General features: G+C 44.8%; 1 protein-coding gene across 1 annotated transcript in view; it reads left to right on the top strand.

Annotated features, from left to right (window-relative positions):
- The window catches only part of gphna (gephyrin a), a 91,172-nt gene that overhangs the window by 55,895 nt on the left and 22,777 nt on the right, over positions 1–12,500 (top strand). The window contains 3 exon segments of the mRNA XM_031579794.2: positions 19–93; positions 3,375–3,417; positions 8,067–8,204. Of these exon segments, the coding sequence (XP_031435654.1) occupies positions 19–93; positions 3,375–3,417; positions 8,067–8,204 (256 nt within the window).

Below are 12,500 nucleotides of genomic sequence, written 5' to 3'. Positions count from 1 at the left end.
TCCTGTGGCTTTCTCCAGGCCTCTCGGAGAGAGTTCAGGGCACACCTGGATGAGGTCATCACGCTCAAGTCAAGGTACTCTACCTTGGACCAGGTAAACAGCCCCAATCTCTACTGCTATATATTGCTGGACACGCAAAAACATAAACGCTCTCTCTCTCTTTCACACACACACACACACACAGATGCACATAATCATGCTTCATCCTGCGCTTGACTAAACACATTCACTAAAAACAGATCACATTACATTAAAATCACATTATGTTCATTACTACCTAGCATTTACTCCCCATCAGTCTCCTCTGATTGGTTTAGCCATATGAGGGGCCTTTCTCATTGGATCAGGTCCAGCACTTTGAATAATTTATGCATCATTAATGTCGTGTTGGCTTCTTCCTTGCACCACACATACCTCATCTTCTCCATCCCATCAGCTGACTCATGACCTCCTGGTGTGTGTGTGTGTGTGTGTGTGTGTGTGTGTGTGTGTGTGTGTGTGTGTGTGTTTATGTCTGTGTGTGTGTGTGTGTGTGTGTGTGTGTGTGTGTGTGATCATGTGTGTATAAATTCTATAGCGAGAGCGTGATAACAATATCATATATCATCATCCATCATTTATTCCCTCAGTCACTCATTGCGTTAATCATTCACATATGAAGCTTTCGGGAGAGCTACTGATGTTTCATATGAAAGCTCTCTGATTCGCCAAGTTGCCTGTCTGTGACATTACCTTCACACACACACCCACACCCACACACCCACACACACACACACACACACACACACACACACACACACACACACACACACACACACACACACACACACACACACACACACACACACACAGTGATTTGTACAACTGTCACACAATCACACACTCAGTCAGTCCACATTTCCTGTACAAACACCATCACACTCCTCCATCAAACACCATCACACTCCTTCATCTTACAATCTCTTTCATTTCCACCCTCCCGCCATTTCTTTCTTTCTCTCTGTCTTTCTTACACGCACGCACACACACACACACACACACACACACACACACACATATATATATATATACCTTTCCTGCTCCTCCAAGTACCTTAGTTGATTTTTGTGTCCAAGAAGACAAATGTGTTTTGGTTAGCTTCTATTGTGTTATGTTCCAAACTGAAGACTGTCTCTGCAGACTCTGAGTGTCGTTCACTTTGTGCCGCACCACATCGTTCCTTTCCCTCCATACCTCTGGCTATGGCAAAGCTTCTGTTTTTACACAAAATCATCATTTATTTTTGACCTCTTCCTTGGTTCATCATACCGGTTCTGGTTCTTGGCTGAGTTGTAGTGTCTCTGTGGTGATTTGGCTTGTTTTGGTATTCAATTGTTGGGGTTTGTTGTGCGACTTGTCTGAGGACAGTTTTGCTGCTGCTGCTGTTGCTTTGTGTTGTTGTTGTTGTTGTTGTTGTTGTTGTTGTCATTGTCGTTGTTTGTTTGTTTGTTTGTTGTGTCTGGGAGCGCTGCCTCTGCCCTGTCTGTCGTAAAAAACCCTGTTGTTTCTGTCCGTGCCGAAGCTCCACTCTAGGTTGGCGGGCATCCGAGATGATCGGCTGGGCCATAGGACCTACGACTCGCGAGTAACTATTCCCCTCCGACCAACCCAACCCTTCTCCCCCCCTCCCCCCCCCACCAAAAGGAGCCGCCTCCCATCCGCAAACACGGCTTTGCGAATTCTTCCGAGTCACGCTCTCCTTTTTTCTGACTTTATTTTTTCTTTTTCCTTTTTTCTTGTCGTTGTTGAGGTTGTCATTTGTTCCGCATTTTTTCATTGTAGTATACAAGCGCTCCTGTTTGTTTTGTCTCTTCTTGTTTTTGTTTGTGCTGGAGTGTATCGATGTTTGCGTCGCCGTTATTGGCTCTGTGGTTGCTCTTCTCTTGGTTTTGGTTGAGTGGATGTGCTCTCTGTACCGTACATACACACCGTGTCTTTCAGACGCCTGTTGAAAGTGTGCTAGCTCTAGTTGGACCATGCTGCTGCCTCAGTGTCACATCCTTTTCCTACGCTGTCCTTCGTCTAGTCCTCTAGTCTTCCTCTCTCTCTCTCTCTCTCTCTCTTTCTCTCTCTCTCTTTCTCTCTCTCTCTCTCTCTTTCTCTCTCTCTCTCTTCCTCTCTCTCTCTCTTCCTCTCTCTCTCTCTCTCTCTCTCTCTCTGTCTCTCTTTCTCACTCTCTCTCTCTCCCTCTCTCTCTCTCTTTCTCACTCTTTCCACCACATTGGCGTTGTCTTTGAGTTTGTACGTGTCCTTGCTAGTCGGGGGTTTCTCTGACTGCCCAACATTTACACTTGAGCATTTGCATTCAGCCCCCTAGGCCAGGGCTACTCGGCTGGCATCACAGGTGAACTGGGGGGGAGGGGCGGTGTTTCACTGGTCATGTTTTTTCGACGGGAGCAGAAAAGGGACAGGGGAACGGAGGGAGAGAGATGGGCAAGTCCATTCCACTTGCCACATGCCACTCTCCACCTGCCATATCTCGCCTGGCCGCCAGTATCCTTGGCCTAAAGGGAGCCCATTGTGCTGAATGATTCTGTTGAGTTCTGATTCCATGCTCTTTTCTTGTTGCGTTGGTTACCTTTGTTCCTATTACTGTGATCTATCTTTACCAGTAGTCGATCAATAGTACTTGCTGTAGTAGTAGTAGTAGTTGTAGTAGTAGTAGTAGTGATAGTAGTGGTAGTAGCAGTCATAGAGTCATTATTATTATCATCATCATCATCAACGTCTTGTACTGTTAGATCCTGGGCTTTTACCATAGGCATCTTACCGATAGTACAGCACAGCTAGAGAGCATACGGATGTATGTTAATTAAAGGGCGTATGTAATGTTAATTATTGTTGAATAGTTTTATTCATCCACAGCTCAGTAATTGCATGACTTACAGATCTCAGGTCTTGGGTATTCTGATGTGGCCATGATCGTGAAGATGATGATGATGATGATGATGATAATGATGATGATGGTGGTGATGATGGTGTTCAGGTGTGGCCTACTGACCAGCCACTCCGCTTTTCTCTTTATGGTTGTGTGTTGGTGTGTGTGTGTGTGTGTGTTAGACAAGCAGCCCGCTCCGTGTTTTGCCAGTCAGTGGAATGCTGCTATCCTCTCTGGGCAGAGGATGGAGCTCCTAGCTTTTGTCTCACACAGTCTGCATCTCTTGTTTTTTTTTCCCCCTTCCTACCTCCGTCTCTCTGTCTGTCTCTCTCACTCTGTCTCTCTCTCTCCCTCTCTTTCTCTCTCTCTCACTCTGTCTCTCTCTCTCTCTCTCTCTCTCATTCTGTCTCTCTCTCTCCCTCTCTTTCTCTCTCTCTCTCTCTGTCTCTCTCTGTAGGTTCAGTCGCGCTGTAGCAGCAAAGAGAACATCTTGAGATCCAGTAAGTGGTTTTCAAACACACAAACATCACTCATACTTGACAAATGTATAATATTGTTCCCTAGCACGTGTGAACACTGACAGTCCGTGATGTGATAGCGTTCTGACATTCCCTTAAGGCAACATTCCATAAGTACCCTGACAGGCCTAAAAAACACACTGTGGCTTTCAATGCACATGAGACAAGACAAGTAATTAGCTAACAAGATGGATGCAGCTCAGGATGGACTTCCCTCTGTGATTGATTGTATAAATAGCTGCACACTCCAAAATATATTAATCATTATTATTAATTATACTTTAATAGCAATGTTTCTGCTATTTTCTCTCATCACTATGGACCTAATGCAAAGACTTTAAGTTTGCCATTTACATTTTTTTTTTTAAATCGGCACTGAATGGGAAAATAAAAAGAAGAAATAAAAAAATAGAACATTGGCATTGAAGAGTTCCGCTGAGCTAAAAGACAAACGGTAAATGTGATTGCGTCACAGGAGTAGTCGGCCGTTGCATATCATAACCTATGCAATTACGTGGATGTCATCGGTTTGTCCTATGAAAGAAGGTTTTGCTTTCTTACCACATACGTTGAATGGGCAACAAATATCATCTGACAATCTGACACCAAGCCTACACTTGCCAGTAACTACCGAATAGCCAAACATGTTGCAATGGAAGCCTAAGTAGGTCATGTGGTGTCATGGAGACGAAAACTTCCCAAATGACATCCCAAGGCAAACAGGTTGCGGAGAATCTCATACGATCTCAGCAAGTTGCAAAAGCTTACTGACACCAGGAAGAAGCAGCAGATCTCTTTTACAGATGTCACGGCCTTGTCTATCCAATCAGAACCCCCAATGGGGGTTTTGTCCCGCCTCTACCTTGTACAACTTTTCTGGCCTCCTAGATCTTCCACCATTATCTTTGCTCAGGTCAGCCATATTGACTGCTCCATATTGACTGGTGTAGTTTTTAGAAATGGCTGCCCCTCCATTATGGCGGGCAGCCATTTTGTTGTGTTACAGCCATTTTGTCATGTTACAGCCATTTTGTTCATCGTTACTTTCGTTTCTTTGGATGTCCATGTTCCAGCATCAGTAATTCAATAATACAGCGGTTATTTAAAAAAACAACAGTGATAGGCTAGCTGATCTAGTCTAGCCTACTACATCAAGGTAATACATAAAATAGACTTCAAACAAAGATCACATCAGTTGATCCATTAACCGGTCACAGAACACATTGACGGGTCACAGAACACATTGACCGGTCACAGAACAGTCTCTGGAGCTCTCTTTAGTGGTACTGGCCAGTATTAGCACATGGCCTCAAGACTGTCCAGTTTGAGCTACAACTGCTTCTGTGTAATTCTAATGTAATTCTCATTTGCAGTTTTTTACAAGCCCTACCATTTTAATATTATCATAGTTATTATTATTGTTACTTTTACTACACATTTTACGATCTGACATAAAATACCATTATAAGCATTTTGTCGTAATGTGCATAATGCCTTGTAAGGGCAAATGTTACACCCAGGATGCTGCGCTCTTCTAGTGAGCGTCGTTTGGCAGTGCCGTCTGTGCAAGTACGGCAGTCCAGACTATTCTCATTTGTAGTTCCACGTTGGTGGAATGAACTACCCAGCACTACCAGAGCAGGGGCGTCCCTCTCTACCTTTAAGAAGCTCTTGAAGACCCAACTCTTCAGAGAGCACTTCCTGTCCTAACTGGCACTTCGACTAGTGCGTAACTTGCAATTACAGCAGTTACATTTCTGCACTTCTTTCTTTCTTTTTTATTTCATTTTGTTATATTTCTTATGTAAAGTAGTATTTATTTATTGTTACACCAGGTTCTATTGCTCGTAGCTTGAATATTCTCTCCCTTGTACGTCGCTTTGGACAAAAGCGTCTGCTAAATGACTAAATGTAAATGTAAATGTAATGGTTCATAGTTTTTTCCCCAATGTGTTTTTAGGTCACTTTGGACAGATGCATCCGCTAAATACCATAACCATTTCATCCTTTCTGTCTCAGCAGCGCAGCTGATATGATCTTAATAATACTTTTAATATTTTAATTTTAATAATTTTATGAAGATCTCTTGGTGTATTCTTCAAGATTTGTTTTAAACACAAGCTATGTGTGCACACGTGTGTATTCTGTAGATAGATACAAACGATAGTAATGTTATTACAGGGAAACAGTGTGCAAGTTGAATAGAGTTGACATGTGCGCTGCCTAACTGTAATGAGCTGACTGTTACTGTAATGAACAGCATTGCAAATTCAAAACGGATTTAGGCTTCAAACCATCTCGCTTTGCTCTCTTGACGTTCATTAATTTCGCCTCTATACAGAGTTAGGTCAATGAGTGATAGAGCATTCTGTCATGTCCGACGGTTTCTCGGTAACTTAACTGTTAAACCCCTTTTTCGTTCATTAAGATATTTCTCTGCCTCAGTTCTTTTGCTGAGTGATTTTATTGTTTAACTGTACCAGTTAAACATATCCTAAATATATCCTAAACATGTGATATTCTAAGATTATCAGCCGTTGCATGCTTTTGTGTTTACAGGAGTCACGACTTTGTCCACACCTCTATCATCCAGGCCCGGCGCCAGGTTGAAGAGACTGAGGTGGCAGTTATAAAATGGCAAGGGGGTTTATCATCCTGCTATGCCTGTTTCTGCATTTCTGCAATATAGTGGCTTTTTTGACTAGATGCAAACAATTACTACTTTACATTTTCCGTGTGTTTCTGCGTCATGGCCATAATATGAAATAAGAATAGTTGGGGCAGATTGCCAGGCCGCTACCTTAAATTAGTCTGGTGGTAGGTTTAATGAAATGCATAGATTAAACCATGCAGATGCCTCTGAAAGGCTGCATAATAACAACACAAGACTTCTGTTTCAAGGTCAGATACATTTATTTCACAGCAGTGGTGAAGTCAGTTTTAAACCTGTGTGTCCTTGCACAATTTAGTGAATGGGAGCACTCCGAACGTAGGTCTAATAGAATTAGAACGACTCTAACCACTGAGCGATCTGTTAGAAGATGAAGTTTGGGGCGATAGCATTGCTGTTGCTGGGGCTACAGGTCTCCGCTGGGCTCTCTATGGTGTTTTGGTCTCTATGGTGTTTTGGTCTCTCTGGTGTTTTGGTCTCTATGGTGTTTTGGTCTCTATGGTGTTTTGTTTCTTTCTTACTAAGCCACGTTCTGATATCCATCCTTATTCCTGAACTGCTTCCATGCAGAGTTTTAATTACCCGCCCAGGCGTAATAGGCCGTTTCCGCCAGCCGTTTTCAGAGTCAAAATAGGGCCCTTTGTCGTTCCTTTGTTGATGAGAAGCCCCATTGAACTGATGCCATGGGATTTCCCTTCTCGTTGCTCCCCCCATGTCAGGCCACGCCCCCTTTGTTGTTAACTTAGCATGCTATGTTATGCTATGGATCTATGCAAATCATGTATTTCTTGCCTCTCCAACCAAACTCCTGCTCTTCCACGCCAAAACAGAGACAGAAAGTTGACATTGAAAAGTACTGACATAGAAAAAAGACTGTCGGAGTGGGGGGGAAAAAACTGAAAAAGGCTGACATGCAGAAACAAAGAAAAGATTGTCATTGAAAAGCACATCAGAATAAACAACAAAACATCAAAATTAACATAAATAAAATAAGTTTACAAATGTTATGATCAAAAAAATGGTCTTTATTGGAAGCTTGTGGATAATTGGTCTTTCAGTTCAGTGGAACTCTTGTCAGTGTCCTAAGTTAATTTCAACATACTGTACGTGTTTCATGCCAAGGTTCTATTTTTCAGTAAAATGTTGCCGATTTCGTTTTTTTTCAATGGCAAACCTAAAGTCTCTGTGTAAGGGGTGGGAATTGCCACAGTGGCAATGATACGATACCATCACAATATTTGGGTCACAATATGATATTATTGCGATTCTTTTCTGTGATACAATGCAGTTTATTTCTCCCATGTATTACGTTTCGTATACTGGGAGTCTCTGCAGCTATCTTGGCGCAGTAAGACAATAACGAGGTATAATGGCATCTTAATCAAAATTAAATTAAAATCATAATATCAAATAAATAAATATTGCGATACTTGATGTCGTTGTGTCCATATAATATTGTCCCGAAAAATAAACACTGTAGCGATTTCTTTTTTCTCCCACCTCTACTCTGTATTAGCTCCATACTTCAGAGTATAACCACTCTTAAATGCCCAGAGTCTTTCATACGGAAGTAGGCCCTTTAAATAACGGGTCACTCAAATGCCAAGAGTCTTATTTTATTATTTGTATAGTGAATAGTATAGTTGTATTCTTAGCATTTTTTTTTGAAGCAACACCAAAGATACAGTGCTTCTTTCTTCTGGCTCAGATATATCTTGGAGCCTCCTCAGAAGATGACACAGACTGCCGAAAGGCCAGATATAATGTATTACGTAGCCGAGGGATGCCTGGTCAGCAATAATTTACATTTGCTCCAGGCTCGACTCCATTGTCAGGATTGTTAGTGTTGATGTGTTCCCCCCTCGGGTTTGCTGTGATGAAAATAAAAGAGTAGAAAAGAGAGATGACAGATCCACACATGTGCAGCTGTTTGACTGTAGCGCCCCCTGCTTGTCTCCAGGTCACAGTGCGGTGGACATCACCAAGGTTGCTCGCCGCCACCGCATGTCCCCCTTCCCGCTCACCTCCATGGACAAGGCCTTCATCACGGTGCTGGAGATGACCCCGGTGCTCGGCACGGAGATCATCAACTACAGAGGTGAGGAGGACAGGAGGAGCGAGACTGTAGTATACGCACACACACACACACACACACACACACACACACACACACATATCCACTCACTATATACCCAATATAGATTCAGAAAGACACAAGTTCAAGTATGGAATGCACACACTCATGTACAGCACCCATGCATATGCACACACGTGCACAAACATTTCTCTTGTGTACACTAGACACACACACACACACACACACACACACACACACACACACACACACACAAACACACACACACACAAACACAGACACACATACACTTCCATTTGAAAACCCAAAACCCTTCTCATCAGCGAACCACTCTGAGGTAAGAAAGAAGGACACTCTTACACTGTGCCTTCAAGACCAAATGATGGGTCTGACCAACATGGCAGCTAGAAGCATCAACTATACTGGCACAGACCCATCAGGTAGTGGATTCCATCCGATTCCATCCCAGCTGCGGGGTTTGGGCCAGTGTAAAGTGATGTGTATCCTCATCCCAGCTGTGGGGTTTGGGCCAGTGTAAAGTGATGTGTATCTTCATAGATGCGGGGTTTGGGCCAGTGTAAAGTGATGTGTATCCTCATCCCAGCTGTGGGGTTTGGGCCAGTGTAAAGTGATGTGTATCCTCATCCCAGCTGTGGGGTTTGGGCCAGTGTAAAGTGATGTGTATCTTCATAGATGTGGGGTTTGGGCCAGTGTAAAGTGATGTGTATCCTCATAGATGTTCATAGGCACAAGCTCTCCATTTCATCTTCCTGTTTTTATGTTCGTCCTTCGCTTTGGTTCGTCTTTACTCCCCCTGCAATGTTTATTCCCCACCCCAATGATGTTTGTTTATCAGTTTACACTCTGTTGATCACTCTCTCTCTCTCACACACACACACACACACACACACACACACACACACACACACACACACACTGTCACAGTCATCCATACACAACTATGCATGTGCACGCTAATACATTCATTCTCGTAAATATACACAAGCTAATCCAATTATACCGAACACACACACACACACACACACACACACACACTAGCCCCTACTCACACACTCGTGCATGTGAGCTTTAATGCACACACACACACACACACACACACACACACACACACACACACACACACACACTAGCCCCTACTCACACACTTGTGCATGTGAGCTTTTAATACACACACACACACACACACACACACACACACACACACACACACACGCATCTTCCCATGTAGAACTGCTGATTATACCTTTAATGCACAACATCAGGAAAAAAAAGTCAGTTAGAGTAGATTAGTAGGAGTAGTAGAGTAGTTGGGTAGAACAGAATTGAAGAAAGAAAATCCTCTAAACATCTACCAAATCAAGTTTAGTGTTCACACACAAGAGCTGTCCATGTCATATGTCATGCCAACACAGAAGGAAGCTCATTGAGATTGGAAAACAACTATTGTGTTGTAGATATGCCTGAGGAGTCATCTTCACTGACCTTCATCTTCACCACCCTTGATCTAGTCCAAGCTGTATGTCACGGTCTCACTTCCATTTTCAATGTACATTGAACTTTTATTCATTTCAAGTTTTTGCACCAGTTACCAATCCCGAATGTGTTTTTTTTCACCAGTTACCAATCCTTCCTTGCACAAAATTGTCCACCGTCTCATATTGTGATAAATACAATCACAATGAGCAGAATTTTCAGATTTATATAAAACAAAAAAACAACCAATGCATCTCTAAAAGCACACGTTTCACTCGGATAAGATCGACCTGGGGGAGAAGAGACTGGGTGGTCTTCTCTCGCCAAGCTGCATCGCTTTCTCACTCCCAGCCTGTCTCTCAGTCTACACCATGACGGCCCTTGCTTGTGCTTGCTTCTTGGCTTGGTTCTTACTCTTCTGATCTTGAGAAGAGTTGGGATTTTTCCACCACCGTTTTTCCATTGTATTCATTGTTTGTTTACGTTCTGCATCAGCTGTTCCTTTGGCAGAGTACGCTGTTGAACAAGGCTCATGTTTTCAGCCTCACACAATCTCATCACCAAAGCAGTCTGCCTCCCTTGTGCATGCCGATCGGACTGGTGCAGAGGTAGAGGTTCTCTGTGCTCTTGGTCTATAGTGTGTTTGTGTGAGAAGTTTTGTCTTGTGTATTCCTATGTGCGGGGGGGTCCCGTGATGGATAATAAATGCCCCCCCCCCCTACCCTTCCGATCCCTTCCCCTCTCCCCTCTACCCTCTCCCTTCCCCTCTCCCCTCTCCCCTCTCCCTTCCCCTTCCCCTCTCCCCTTCCCCTCTCCCTTCCCCTTCCCCTTCCCCTCTCCCCTTCCCCTCTCCCTTCCCCTTCCCCCTCCCCTCTCCCCTCTCCCCTTCCCCTTCCCCTCTCCCCTTCCCCTTCCCCTTCCCCTCTCCTCTCCCCTCTCCCTTCCCCTCTCCCCTTCCCCTCTCCCCTCTCTCCCCCCTCTCCCCTCTCCCCTCTCCCCTCTCTCCTCCCCTCTCCCCTCTCCCCTCTCCCCTCTCCTCTCCCCTCTCCCCTCTCCCCTCTCCCTTCCCCTTCCCCTCTCCCTTCCCCTTTCCCTTCCCCTCTCCCCTCTCCCTCTCCCCTATCCCCTCTCCTCTCCCCTTCCCCTTCCCCATGTTACGAGCCATAGGGCCTGCAGTCTCAGACTCGGCCCCCGTCACTCTGCGTAAGCCTCCGGGGCCCTCCGCCTGGCCCCTGCCCGGACTGGCCTGCCCGCAAGGGACAAAGTCCAACAGGAGAGGCGCCGGCGCTGGCGCTGGCACCCTGTCGCCCTGGCATCAGACAGGTCAGTGCCCCGGCCCGGCGGGTGGCACAGTGAAAGAGGGAGGGGGCAGCAGAGGGCAGCTGGCTCTTATTTTTTTTTATCTGTGAGTGCGGACTCAACATCTGTGAGTCCTCCCTCCACAAGAGGGCGCTAGAGTGAGCGAGAAAAGTGCTGCTCTGCTGCTCCCATTGCTGTAGCTGCTGCTGCTGCTTCTACCGTTTGCATGACGCGGTTGCTCTCACTCCACTGCTGTGGACAGGTCGCAGGATGATGATGTCAAAAACAGCCTGAGGCCACTGCACAGGCCACTGATCAGGGGTCATTCAGGGGTCATCATCCTGCCCTCATGTTCTGTCCACTGGAAAACCAGGACAACTGACCCCAAACCTGAGGCTAAGGCAAAGGATTCCTTTCAGTTCCCAATAAAAACGTATCCTTTGAAACCGCTAAGCAACAGGAGCCAAGTTCAAGTGTGGCCACTGGGAGCCGAACAGAAGCCAGAAAACAGTAATTATGTCCATTAAACTAATCCTAGTTTTACCGGATTTTGAGGGACAGAAAGATCCTGCTTTTCGCTATTTGTCATGAACCTCATCAGTCCATCTTTTCATCTTTGGTTTGCCATGCTTCCTCATGTAAAGTATTGTACCATGTGATTCGTTACTGCAACATAATCCGTCACGCTCCACTACCTCACCCGTCCACGTTTCATGGCCATTTCCTCCCTCTACCTTCGTACGCCACGAGCTGCCATTGTGAAGGCATATAAATGACATGGATTAACAATGATTACTTAAGTAAATCAATGTATGTACTTCTTCAGAGGTTAAAAAATATGATAAGTCTTGGTCGGGTTCTGTGTAAGTAGCAGAGGGGTGTTTTTCCGTAGCCAGTCCGAGCAGCATGATGTTTTGAGTTGCTCTGCACATCCACTCAGTCTCTTGACTCCAGTGTGTGTGTGTGTGTGTGTGTGTGTGTGTGTGTGTCTCAGTCTCTTGACTCCATTCCAACACACTGTGAGACACGTAATGCGGCCCATAAATTCTTGAAATGGCCGTGTCTGCAAACTAAGATTGGTGTTAATTTATGCGGCAGGGATGTTTATATATATATATATTTATATAGTTTCAATCTTGCACCATTGTGTTGGTTTATGTAATTAACTCCCGAGATTGATGAGCTCAAAGTGTGCAGAGTAAAGGTTGTCTATTTCATCTGAGTTGGATGGAAGTGTGGACACTTGTTGAGCAGAAGTAAAGATGTGGCAAGGCCAGTTTAAAGGAGCTGGAGATCCTTCAACACAAGAGTGCTAGAAAAGACGGAAGTCTCTCCAAAGAGCTTGGATACTGATTGGAAGGTGACTGATTGGAAGTGTCCTTGAGGGGAAGAAAAGAACATGAGGAAGGAGAAGGAGAGGGAGAGGGAGAGGGAGAAGGAGAAGGAGAGGGAGAAGGAGAGGGAGAAGGAGAGGGAGAGGGAGAGGAGAGGGAGAGGGAGAAGGAG

Source organism: Clupea harengus, chromosome 14 (assembly GCF_900700415.2).
Source record: "Clupea harengus chromosome 14, Ch_v2.0.2, whole genome shotgun sequence".
NCBI classification, from domain to species: domain Eukaryota; kingdom Metazoa; phylum Chordata; class Actinopteri; order Clupeiformes; family Clupeidae; genus Clupea; species Clupea harengus.
The sequence above is the reverse complement of the archived record's forward strand: the minus strand, read 5'-3'. Positions and strand labels throughout refer to the sequence as shown.